General features: G+C 53.3%; 1 protein-coding gene across 4 annotated transcripts in view; it reads right to left on the bottom strand.

The window, feature by feature from the left end:
- The window catches only part of ARHGEF2 (Rho/Rac guanine nucleotide exchange factor 2), a 129092-nt gene that overhangs the window by 34642 nt on the left and 81803 nt on the right, over nt 1-12647 (bottom strand). For all 4 annotated transcript variants that reach the window (XM_030542025.1, XM_030542024.1, XM_030542026.1 and 1 more), the window contains one exon: nt 6351-6501. In XM_030542025.1, coding sequence (XP_030397885.1) covers nt 6351-6501 — 151 coding nt within the window. The remainder of the gene's footprint in view (nt 1-6350; nt 6502-12647) is intronic.

Below are 12647 nucleotides of genomic sequence, written 5' to 3'. Positions count from 1 at the left end.
CACAGATGGGGGAAAAGAATCCTCTCTTCGTCTGTCTTGCCTATTTCGACTCTCAGCTCTTTGGGGCAGGGTCTGTCACTCACTGTGCATGTACAGCACCTAGTGCCAGGAGGCCCTGCTCTCTTTTGGGGCCTCTAAGCTCTGCTCTAAATATAAAAAATCATCATCAGACTTGAGGGGCCATGCAGCCCAGTCTCCCGGGCCTGACAATGACGAGCACCTGCCACTTTGGAGGAAGAGGCAAGAATCCTGCAGCTCCACAATAACCTGCCCCCGGGAAACATTTCCTCCTGACCCTATCAGAGGTTGCTCTGTGCCCTGAAGCATGAGGGTTTATAGCCCTGCTTGCTTACAGCCACGTGCCCATAGCATCCACAGCTGTCTCTTCCCATTCCATATACATGAGCCAACCCAGCAAGGGGACAGCAAGCTGCAGTCTATCCTACCAGCAGTAGCAGAATCAAGGGAATGCCAAGCATGCTTCCATTGCTACCGCTGGGACACTCAGCCAGTTTGGCAGATCCAGGGCAGAGCTGGTGGCTCGTCACATGACCTGTGACTGCTGGAAACACAGGCTGCTCCACGATCGCATTTCCAACCAAGCCACTTTTCTGACTGTCAGGCAACAGCTTTGCAATGTGATGGATGCAGGCAGGTGCTAAGGGGTCGACAGAGAGCAGACCTTCCCCTCCCCCTCCCCGTGCCATGGGGCCGGGATCCGGAGCAGGGCGGGGAATGAGAACTCCATTTCTCTTCCCACGGGTGAGATCCTCTCTGAAGGGTGACGAAAGCTGTTTACCCCAGAGCTGGCAGCTGCTTTGCAGGCAGATGTTGCAGACACAAGACCCCGATTGAGCCCGCAGCCAGAGCAGCTGTTGAGAAGCACCGGGCCGTCTAGGCTGGGAACAGCTGCGACTGTGGGACTCTGGACGGGATTCGGGGAGCGGCCCCCACCCAGCTAAAATTGAAGTCACCAGCCCTTCTCCCAGCGGGCTTGTTCAGCTCCTGTTTTATAACAAGGCTACAATCCCAGTCTAGATTCAGCTCCCAAATCGCTTCTTCCCTTCCCACCTGGCACGGCTGGGTGTTGCTCCCATCAGGCCTCGTGTCCGTGAGACAGCTGCACCAGTTTAAACCGACGCACCACGGAGCTTGCTGCGAGAAGCAGCTGCAGACAGAAGCCTGCATTGGGATGGCTGCCAGCTGCCCATACAGACCGCTCGCTCTTTGGCGGTACCCCTCACTGCAGCCTTGGGGATGCGGGGGACCAGACAGGCGGCCCTGGCTCCACCCGTCCCGGCCGGGGCAGACTAGACTGGCGGAGGTACAGACACAAAACATACAAAATGCCCAGTGACCAGATGCTGGATGGACTCCAGCAATGGATGGGAATGACAGAGAACAATAGCTGCTGCCACTTCACGCGTTTATTTATTAACCGCCACAGAGTCTCTGACCAACGGGGAGAGGGGGGAGCTGATATCTGCAAACATTCCTGCCCAGCCACACAGCTACAGCCCGTCTGCTCTTTCTTGGCACAGAGGAGCTGGATCTGTACTGGCCGGTTATATGTTAACCCGGCGCGGCTTGGGTCGGGGTGTGTGTGAGAATTTAAAGCAGGACCCGCAATCCGGCCCATGGTGGTAACAATCAGGGATTGGCAGCGCAGGCTAGCGGGGAGGGCGCTGGGCTGGGAGTCGGGATTCTCAGCTCTGCCGCTGACCTGCTCCGTGACCTTGGGAGAGTCACTTTTCCCTCTTTGCGCCTCCCCCAGCTTTGTTTGCCTCATCTCTTTACACCTTCCGCTCCGGGGCTGGGGGACGGCCTCTCAGTGCCTGGGGCTCGATCTCAGCTGGGTCCTCTAAGCGCTACCTTGGCCATCAAGGGATGAGATTTTCCAAAGGAGCTTCATGGCTCTCGGCCCCCAGCTCCCTCTGAAATGCAAACCCTCGGCTCGGACCCACCAACTCCTTTCCCGTAGGGCAAAGCATGCACATGCGGTAACCAGGCAGCAGAAAGGGCGAACGCCCCATACAGCCGCCTTTAACCCTTTCGGGTCAGGGCTAATCTGCAGCCGCAGGCCGGCGATGGGGAAGCTTGCTTTGCCGCTGCTCAGGGGGGATAGCCAGACAGAGGGCGTCAATCTGTCGCCAGCCCTGATTTTGCTTCGGAGGGGAAACAGAAGCCGGGTGGGAGTCGCACCTGAAAGCAGAGTGGGGAGGGATTCCTCCCACTGGGTGACTCAGCGCGTTATCCGCAGGGAAGCCGTTCCATCTCCTCCCCCACCCGCCCGCCGGAGAACCCGACAGGAAACGAACAACGTTCCGTACATCTGTACCGTTCAGCTGGGAGCCAGGAGGGAATACCGGCAGCGCTCTGGCTTCCTCCACACTAAGTCCCATGAGGCTGCAGGGCCGGCAAGCCTCAGGAACCCTGTGCAAAGCCAGGTAACGCTCGAGACAGCAGGGCCTGCAGGAGGCAGGTTATAGGGACTGATCGCGCTGGGGGCTGGGCATGGGACCTCTTTATACGCACATGGCTTCTCAGAGACAAGCCCAAATCTCCAACGAGTTCCTCTTCCAGAGCACGTGGTAGCTCGTTCTCTATATTGTGGTAGCGCCAGTCATGGAGCAGGACCTCACGGGGCTCGGTGCTGTACAAAGAGAACTAAGAAACAGTCCCTGCCCCATAGCGCTTCCGAACAGCGAACAGACCTCTTTCCAGGCACACCTACAATAACAATCCAGAGCTTGTATTTACACCCCTTCACCGTCTTCCATCCCAGCACACTGCAGTTACGGTATTGCTCGCCACTGAAGTGTGTCCATCTCTGGGGTGCAACGTGGCAGCTGGTTAGCAGCCACACAGCAACATCCTTAGGTGCGTTTGGACAGGAAGAAGGCATCCAATTGAAACTGCAGGGCAGAGGAGGGAACGCTGGAGTCAGATGAATGGAGCAAGATGAGCTAGAATTTGGCCAGGCCCTTGGGGCCAACATCTCTTTCTCTTGCGTAGAGGAATCTTTAATGATCAGCCTAAGTTTTAACATCTCCCTAAAAAAACAAAGGAGCAAGATCCAAACACAAGCAAGCAGTAGGGCTGCAATCAACTGCTGCCCAGATACCACAGTGATGGGCACAAGTATTAAACTCTAGAATAGGTTAACTTCTATAGACATGGCCCACGGGATACCAGGAGGCAGCAAAGCATCCTGGGAGAGTTACATACGAATTTCCCTTGTCCATGGGAATCTGCTTTCCTTAAACTCACTCAGCTTTGATCCTGCAGTGGCAGGAAGGAAACACGCAGAGCTGATGCAATGGCTAGCTGTCCCCGTGGCATCCCAGCCGCCTCTCATCAGAAAGGGACAGCCAAACCCTGGGACAACCCAACTGCATATAGCGTGCACCCTCTCACTTGATAGCCAAGATGCACGCACACAAGATCTGAACCGCTGCACACACATTAGCCTGTCCCCTGTACCACAAAAATCAACACAAGGGCAGAACTCTGCCCTCAGACCCGCCTGGGTGTAGCCCCATCCCCTGAACAGAGCAAGAGAGCGGATCAGACCATAGGGTCGGCGGCGAGACTCCAAGTCACTAGCACATCCACCATGCCAAACCCGAGGGATGGGACGCTCCAGACCAACTCCCTTACCCAGCCATCTAGGGTTTAGCATCTCTGATGAAAAGGCTGGAGGGCAGGGCAAAGAGGAAAGCAGAGTCTAGCCACAAAGCCCAGAGACTGAGAGAGAGAAAATTAAGTATTTAAACAGGCTGATTAAGGAGTCAACGGGAGACAGCACCGCTGGAAATCAAGCCACTGGGAACAACCCTGCATCTCCAGTGAACTATTCCTCTCTTATTTCTCATTCACCTAAATCCTCCAAGAACACCTGCTGCAACCTTAGCGGGTAAATCACCCCCATTCCAGAGCATCGGCCAGGCAGCGGGTGGGGGATTTCCCACCATGCATTGCACAGCTCCGTGCAGCCGTTTACAGTGTCCTCCGATGCAGGTATTGGCAACGGGATCCCAGGCTGAAATAACCCACGCTCCGTACAGACAAGCCCCGAGCTGCTTTCAAAAATGGGTCTTTGGCTTCGAAGTCACGTAGGTGCTTTTGAAAATTGTATCCAGCGACTAGAGATCTGGACGGTGGAAACACCGAGGACGGTAGGAACTAGGCACGAGAGATGAAGCTAAGGGAAGAAGCAGTGATAGCTACATTGCTCAGGGTCTTTACAACCAGCCTAGACAAACACATATTTATCTGGCTCCCACCACTAGAGTATCTGAGCATCTCTCCAGCTTTAATGTATTTATCCTCTCCCTATGTGGTAAGGCAGAGCTATTATCCCCATTGTACAGATGGGAAAACTGAGGCACAGAGCAGCTAAGTGACTTGCCCAAGGTTGCACAGGGAGCAAGAATTGAACCCAGGTCTTCCAAGTCCCCAGCTAGTCTTCCTTGGCAAAGAGCATGTGCTGTAGGGAACAATCCTGCGCCGGCTGGAAACTGGATTGGGCGCGCTGAGCAGTTCAGCCCTGTCTGCTCCACGGTGAGAAAGAAGCACTTTTAAACTCTATGAGGAAGAAACTGCAGCTTCTGAATGAAATCTCTGCTCCCCCTCCCACACGCCCACCCGCTGAGATTGAAAGGCATCGTGTTAATGAGACACAGCGGGGAGATAGAATTTCATTCTCGCTCCCGGCCACAGTTGGGATTTGCCTGCTGGGCCTGTATGCACAGAGCCACACTTTTTATTTATAAGCCATCCCATACATCAGCTATGGGAATGATCCTTTCAGAAACAGCTAACCCCGGCCATAATACAGGGAAGGCAAAACCCACTCGCAGCCACAGGACCTCCCGCTCGTCCACGGTGCTCTGGCCCAACCACATACGCAGGCACTAGCCTGTCCTTGAGGATTTGGAGAACAAGCCATTGCACGATCCTTCAACTGAACTTCGAGTCAGATCCCCAGCTGGGGTAGATCGGGGCAGCTTCGCTGGAGTCAATGGGCCAGACCCCCTCCCACTGGTGTATATCGGTTTCATGCCAGTGACTCCAGCTGAATCATGTCTACACTAGCAGCGCGTTACTGGTATCGCTGTACTGGAGTATTGTACTTAGGGTGGATGCAGCTGTACATCTAGTGAAACCACCTCCCAGGAGCGAAAAGTTACACCGGTAAAAGCACAGCTTCGCCAGTACAACCGCGTCTACACTGAGTGCTTGCCCCAGCAGAGCTCTGTCCATCAGACATCACCCCCTGACAGACACACCCGGGCCGACAGACGGGTGTAGTGCAGCCATAACTGACATCGCCCAGGCTTACTCCTGCAGAAAAATCTCACCGCTGGAGCAAAGATTTTCACATACTGCATCTTGCACCTTCCCCGTGCGGTCGATCAAAAAGAAAATCGACTAACTGGGCAGAACTGGGGAGCTTCCCCCAATGATTCACGTATTGGGAGCAATTCTGGTGTAAAGAACAGCGCTAGGTCCCCAAGATGCAGAGAGCACACGACCTACTCAACTGACCGGGCAGTGCAGTGAACTGGAGTCATTAACACACCAAACCCTCCTGGAGCCAGATCAGGACCGTGTGTACAACTAAGGTGCATAGAAGAAGGCAATGCAATTCAACCGAGCATATCCACCACAGTCTGTCTCCTCGGTGCCCTAAAACCTCTCTCCCATCCTGCACTGGGAATCCCCACTGATGTCTTGTGCAAGCCACAGGCAACGTGGGGCTTTACGGCCCCCCACGGACAGCACACTCCTGCATCCAGATATTGTTGTGCAAACACAGATGCATCCTCTCTCATTCAAACACCGATCCTCTTGTTCTCCATCAACCCAGTTAAGCCCTTCCATGGGTAGTAGCCAGGGGCGTATCGAGCCAGCCACCTGGTACTGCGGGAAGGAGGGTTTTACTCTCACTCCAGGGAAATCACGTTCCACTCCGCTCCAGGAGTGGCTCATGATGCAGTGGGATGGGCAGGAGGTTGCAACTGAGTTGGGGGGCTGAGATAGAGAAGCTGGGGGCAGGAGGTGATGAGAGAGAGGAAGGGGGCAGACGGTGGAGCAGAGGAGATGGTGAGGCTTGATATGGGGGAGGCAGGGGAGGCCTGGGGAGCGGGAGGCAGGAAGGAGGAGACAAGGATGAAGGAAACAGAGGCGCAAGGTGACCGAGGGGCAGAGGTAGAGCGGCCCCTGGAAGATGTGGACAGGAACATGGTTAGGTGAGAGGAACAGCTAGTTCAACAAGGAGGCGCAGGCGAGTGGGTGGGGGAAATCAGGCTGAAGAACAAGTCGCTCGTCAACGCGCGGCTACTCACTGGGGCAGATGAGAGCCTCTTTGGCCGTGATGCTCTTGTTGCAGGCGAAGCACATGGTCATGCCCGAGACGGTGATGGTGGTGAAGAGGTGCCCATTGGTGTAGCGGGCGTCCTTCTCCTTCCCCTCCTTCATCTTCTCTTTCTCTTTGTTCTGTTGGCCGACAGAGAGAGAGAGTTAAAGCCGCAGCTCCACAGACAGGGACCCCCCGCCCGCCCGAGAACAGGACGACCATCCTAGAAGCCTCTCACCGGGAGGCTCTCCCTCCACCTTGTGCCTTCCTGACAGTCCCTCCCTCGGCCAGTCGTTTTGCGTTCACACTCATGGTGCCAACCAAGGGGATCCAGGTATTAAACCCAGCCCGTGCTTCGGGAAAATCGGCTGACGCTGCAAACAGATGTGGGGAAGGGGTGTTATTGGGTCACCAGAACCCAGCTGATGTCACGTTCAGCAGGACAATCACACCAGGATGGGGTGAAAGAGGCTGGGGAGGGGAGGGGAGTAGAAAAGCCAGCCAGATCCACGGGAATCCGCAGCACGGAGATCCTAGGAAGGAGAAAGTGCACAGAGGAGAATGGGAAGACACCCAGTTATTTCAAATCTCCTGTACTTCCCTGTTTCCAATAACCATGACAACCGTGTGTCTGCTTAAGAAATACACCCTCACTCTGCTATGGATGCCTCACGCCATAAAGCAGCACAGACCCGGGTGTGATAGACCAGACCAAGGGAAGATCTACACCCGTTATTCCTGTAGATCAGAGGGACCGAGTTACCATGTGTAAAATGGGGCAGGAGGAATTAGCTTTGGATGCTCAACAAGAAAGGACCCCCACCAAAAAAAAAACCCAAAACAACCAAACACTGTGCAGTGAGTCTCCTAGTAATGCTTTAAAGATGTATCTGGTGCCTTTCATATCCCACAGCGTCCCTAGACAGGGTGCTCCTGAAATGCAGCCACCTCTGGGGTGGAAGACAGAAGCCAATCATTACTCAGGGTAAATGGACATCTCAGTGTGGGCTGTGAAAAAGCATCAGGGGCTTTCAGACTCAGCCAAGAGACCACAGACAGTCACATTATCTGCCCAACCAAGGGCTGAGCTGACCCCACGGAGATTCAAACCCAATGCTTATGCCCCACAGCTAGTGGAGAAAATCTCCATTACTGCAGTGTTCAGGCCAGGGCCCTCAGACTGCACATGACGACACTGGGCAGCACAGATTGGGAGCCAGAAAGAACCACAGGGTCTGTCTGGGTCCCGCAGTCCCCCCTGCCCCACACAATCCTCCTTTTACTAATTGTAACAGAGACCTGGGCCTTCTCTGCCACGCACGGGACACTATAGCCTGTAGGCAAAGAGACTCATGGTCCCCAAGATGGCCAGTGGCCAAGCTGGGCACAGAATCCCTGAGTCCTGATCCCAAGCCCCTGCTCTAGCCACTAGCCCACATTCCCTCTCCAGAGCTAGGAAGAGAAGCCAGGAGTCCTGACTCCTAGCCCCCTAGTCTAAGCACTAAACTATCCTCCAGAGCCAGGAAGAGAAGCCAGGAGTCCTGACTTCCAGTTCTGCCGCTGCTGCGCATTAAAGCCCTGGCTTAAAGTTTTCACTCCTACACCCAAGTTCAATTTTGATACAGGTGATGAATTTAGTGAGTTTGCCCTAATCCAGGTGACATTTCATTTTGTTTGAACCAAACCAGGTGTCTCCACCCTTGCCGCAAACCCCCACTCCCCCTGGCCTTCACATGTGTGGCCTGGAGGTTTGAAGAACACAAACCCTACAAAGATTGGAAGCCGCCACAGAGTTAAGGATCTAGCCGCTGGACTGGGGACAGGTTGTCATGGCACCCTCCTTTCAGAAAGAGGAAGTCAGCCAGTCACTTCCTGTTGAAAAGTTTGAGTAATCCTAGTCCTAGCTATTTCTGACTTCAAATCAGCTTCGCATCACGTGTCTCGGTGAGAGACAACAGACCGTGTCCGCCCTGCACACCCAAAGCTGAAAATTATTTATATTACAGAAGCACCTAGCACCTCCAGTGGGAGGCGGGACCCATGGCGCTAGGTGCTGTACAGACTCATGGCGAGAGACAATCCAAAGGGTTGAGAGTTTAAAAAGAGACAATACAGAAGAAGCAGGAGGGGGAACTGAGGCACAGAAAGGCGAGGTGACTTGGCCAAGGCTGCCCATCAGGTCTGTGGGAGAGCTGGGAATAGAACCCAGGTCTCCTAACTCTGAACCCAGTGCCCAATCACTAGACTTCGCTGCCTACTACAACGCTGGTCTCTAATCCCTCTTTAATTTAGATTCCCAAATAGGCAGGGAACTTCTCCCGTGTGTCCATAACACGCCCCATACACCAGCAGCTCTCTGCAGAAGAGGCGTGAGATTTTTGTCTTTCACTCAAGGATCTCAAAGCACTTGAAGAGACACTTCTCAGAAAGCTAGGTGACCGATCAGACTCTGCGCAGAACCCGCAGGAGGACAGAATCCCAAGCAGTCATTTTATCCGGACCACCGACCTCTCCTTTTCCTAAGCTCTTCAAGCGTCCGCATTCCCCTCTGATCTAAGCGGTGGGGTTGTCCAAAGTAACACGGCTCAGCAAAGGGTATTTTGCACCAAAAACAGCCAAACACCCAGCAGAGCCTGGTGACTGCAGTTTAATACAGAGCAGGGATAGTATCAAAGTGGGGACCAGCCCACCACAATTCTAAACTTCCAGTAGGATCATTGCTCGGAAAGGGTCTCCATCCCCTCATAATTCACCGTAGCCCCGCGGCCTGTCTCCAAACCTTTAAATCCACCATGGTGCAGCAATGCAACAGTCTTGAAAATAGCAGGCCAGATCCTCCGGTGGTGTAAACTGGAGCGACACTGATTTACACCAGCTAAGGATCCCCCCATTCCCCCCCCCCCATTCCCCCTCAGCAAATAGGCAGCTAACTCACCCAGGCTGCCCAGCGGGTTAATAAAAGCTGCAGCGTAGCTTAGCACCCTTGGCTAGCTCTGTTCTGGCAAGATAGCAATCAGCAGAGAGAGGAGCTTAAAATTTGACAATTTCAGAGAGAAATTGACAAGATCAGAGAGCAGATGCCTTGTTGCTTTCAATCCCCCAGCCACAGCCCACCGGCAGGAGCAGAAGGTTGGTGGGTGACTTGGCTCTCACAATTCAAAATCTCACCCCCTCTGTTGCTCAGGCTTCCCAAGAATTTGGGAGGGAAGGCGCCCCAAAGGAACCAGCAGATGAATTTTCTACTCATCTCTGCCGCTGACAATATGGGGCATCAAGCTCTCACCCTTCAGGGCACTGCCTTTCTGCTGCAGGGGTCAGGAAAGAATTCCTTCCCCAACTCCCATGCAAAATTAAGATCATGGTAAGGATGTGCTGCCTTCCTCCAAGGCATTGGGTACTGGAGTAAGACAGACCAGTGGGCTCACCGGATACCCAACATCCTAGAGCAAATGAATTGCGTATGCACAGCGGTGAAGTCTGACCCACTGGGTATAATCCTAAAAGGCTTCCCCATTTAAAGGAGATTATAAAGCCAGAATTGGGGATGGAGAGGAGAAAGGAGCGGGAGGAAGAGTAATCAGACCCTGGGAGCCCACAAGCCCCATTTTCACTGTACACAGAAACACCCCCCCCCACACACACACACAGAATGTGTATACAGCTGCTTTTCTGTAATACAAGCCACAGATAGAGCCATTTGGCCCCCTCCCTTGTTGCCGGATTCAGTTCTGCTTTGTGTTCCCCAAGACACTGATTTGATAAGCCCGGCAATGGAGGGGTCACGGTTGCTGGAAATGAGACATTTTCCTGACAGCTCTCCTCCAATAAACAGATGGCCTTTCCTTCTCCTAGCCAGGTTAGTCCCTGGGGGGGGGATGGGAAATGAAAAGGACGGCTTAGATTATCAGACAGGACGAGGGTCATAAACCCTGTTCTCCTCCCTCCTTCCAACCACAGTTCAGACACAGGGACTGACTGTCAGACCAGACTCACCGATATTATGAAGAGCAGCTGAGATGGCATAGAGGAATCACACCTGTTTACCCGACCTCAGAACTGATAACCCGGGTGATGGGAAGAGAGAAGGGGCAGGTAGCCCAGGAGTTTTGGCTGGGGTGGAGAGGGGAAAATGGACTAGATCTTGTCCCTGTGGGGGTGCTGACTCAATCCCCACCCACTACCCATCCATCTTCAACTCCTAAACCCAGTCACTTGCCTATACACCCCTCCCCCCCAACACACACTGCACCCCTTCAGAGATTTCCATTGGATACAAACAAGCAGGTCCAGCCCCTTGACACCGGGGCCAAGGCGGGCAGCTGTGCTAAGAGGGCAGGAATGCTACTGGGGCGGGTGGGAGGTTAAAACAGCTCTGCAGGGAAGAGGAAGATCTCCTCCTCTGCCCCACGCAGGGCATGCGGTCCTGCATAGCGATGCAACATCTGGTTAAAGTCACACCCCCCCAAGATGTATCAGGCGGGGGCAGGGGGGAGGCAAGAGAGAGAGAGAACACAGCAGGGGATTTAGCTGAGAGGTGGGGGAAGAGGCCGTAGAGACAGTTCTTGGAGTGGGGGATGGACGGTACCAGGCAGGAATGGCTCTACACGGGAGTGGGAGGCAGGGCCCAGGGGGAAGGGAACTCCCCCACTCCCCACAGAGGAGCCTCTCTGCCCTACAACCATCACTGAACGGGGAACAGAAACAGCAGTCCATCCTGGTGCGCAATCCCCACAAGTGAAACCGCCCCCATCCCCAGACACAAATTGGGGGTAATTTATCCTCATGGAGCCAGGGAGTTACCCCCCACAGATCGCTGGCCTCAGTTGCTCTGCCCCTGTGCTTGGAGCAGCAGGGGCATTAACCCAATGTATTCCATATTCCACAGTGATGCAGGACCCTGCCCCAGCCTAAATTACAGCAACCCCTGGGCTGCCCTAGTTTATGCTCTGGTACCTCACGGACCCTGGGAAGCAGAGAATACCTACAGCACAGTGCACTCCGGCCACACACACACCCCATCACCCACTGGGGCAAAACCCTTACACCAGCTCTACACTGGGCAGGAAGGATTGTCATGGGGCTGTTTCCATCAGCTTCAAGGTCCCTTCATGCTGCCAGAGCAGCCTGGAGTGTGACTAAGAATCAGGCCCAATGGATTTATCGCAAATTCACAATGGTGTAACAGAGCTCAGAATGCAGCTCCCTTCCCCCTCGTGGAGAATCTAGGCAGGCAGGATGACTAGAAAGGCAGCTCTCACCCTTGGGAGCAGAGACAGGGTTGGGAAGCCAGATGCGAGCCTCGTACATAAAACAAACTCTTCCACACCACACCTGGAAAGCAGGGATTTCCACGCCTTGCTCGGCAAACTCAATCCATTATTAAAAGCCACCGATAAGAGAAATTCCATGGCGTGCAGAAGACCAGAATCTCTGCCCAGCTTCAGAGCTCTCAGGATTTCAAAAGATGAAAAACCTGCTTCCCTGAAAGACACCATCCTCGGAAAACAAAAAGGTCTCTGCAGTAGCCCCAGAAATCCTCAGCCACAGGGCACGCACGGGGGACGTTATCTTGTTCTTAAGTTCTCTTGCCCCTTCCATCAAAAGGATCTCAAAGCACTTCATAAACACCAATGCATGCACCTGGGAGATGAGGCAGATGATATAGACCTATCTGGCAGATGCTAACAGCACTTCCCTACACTACAGGTGTGCGAGGAGGATAAAACCCTTTAAAGATTGCAAGGTGCCTGATACAAAGATGATGGGAGCCATCAAGACTTCAGATTAATAGATGGGGTTGCCCATATGAATCCAGACAAGGGACTGGCCTGGCCTCCACAGATTTATAGCCCCTTTATACCGGCATCCCCACTAGGGAATGGTAAACAATCCTTCCCCTCCATAAAACAATCAGGCCCCCAAGTTGTTATCTCGATTCAAAAAAAGGGTTTAGCGCTGGTCTAAATCAGCAGGGTTTTCCCTTTTTCCTCATTGAAAAAGAATTTAAACAAAAACGGAGCCTGGAAGACAATCTCAGTATTCCACAAAAGCTCCCATTTCTTTGATATTTTTAGTTGCGCGGATGGAGAATTTAAAACACACTTTTCTTTTTTAAACTGGAAAGAGGTGAGGGAAGATTCCTTACATTATTAAAAAGTGGTTCCACTCTCCACCCCCTAGAAAAAGTTTAATTAAAAAACAAACACAAAATAACAGCTGTATGGGGAGTGGGGGAAGGGGAGGAAATCTTTCCCCCAAAAAAGTATTTTTGTGAAATATCCTCACT

The sequence above is a fragment of the Gopherus evgoodei genome, chromosome 24 (genome assembly GCF_007399415.2).
Source record: "Gopherus evgoodei ecotype Sinaloan lineage chromosome 24, rGopEvg1_v1.p, whole genome shotgun sequence".
Classification (NCBI taxonomy): Eukaryota; Metazoa; Chordata; order Testudines; family Testudinidae; genus Gopherus; species Gopherus evgoodei.
This window is presented reverse-complemented; position numbering and strand designations above follow the sequence as displayed.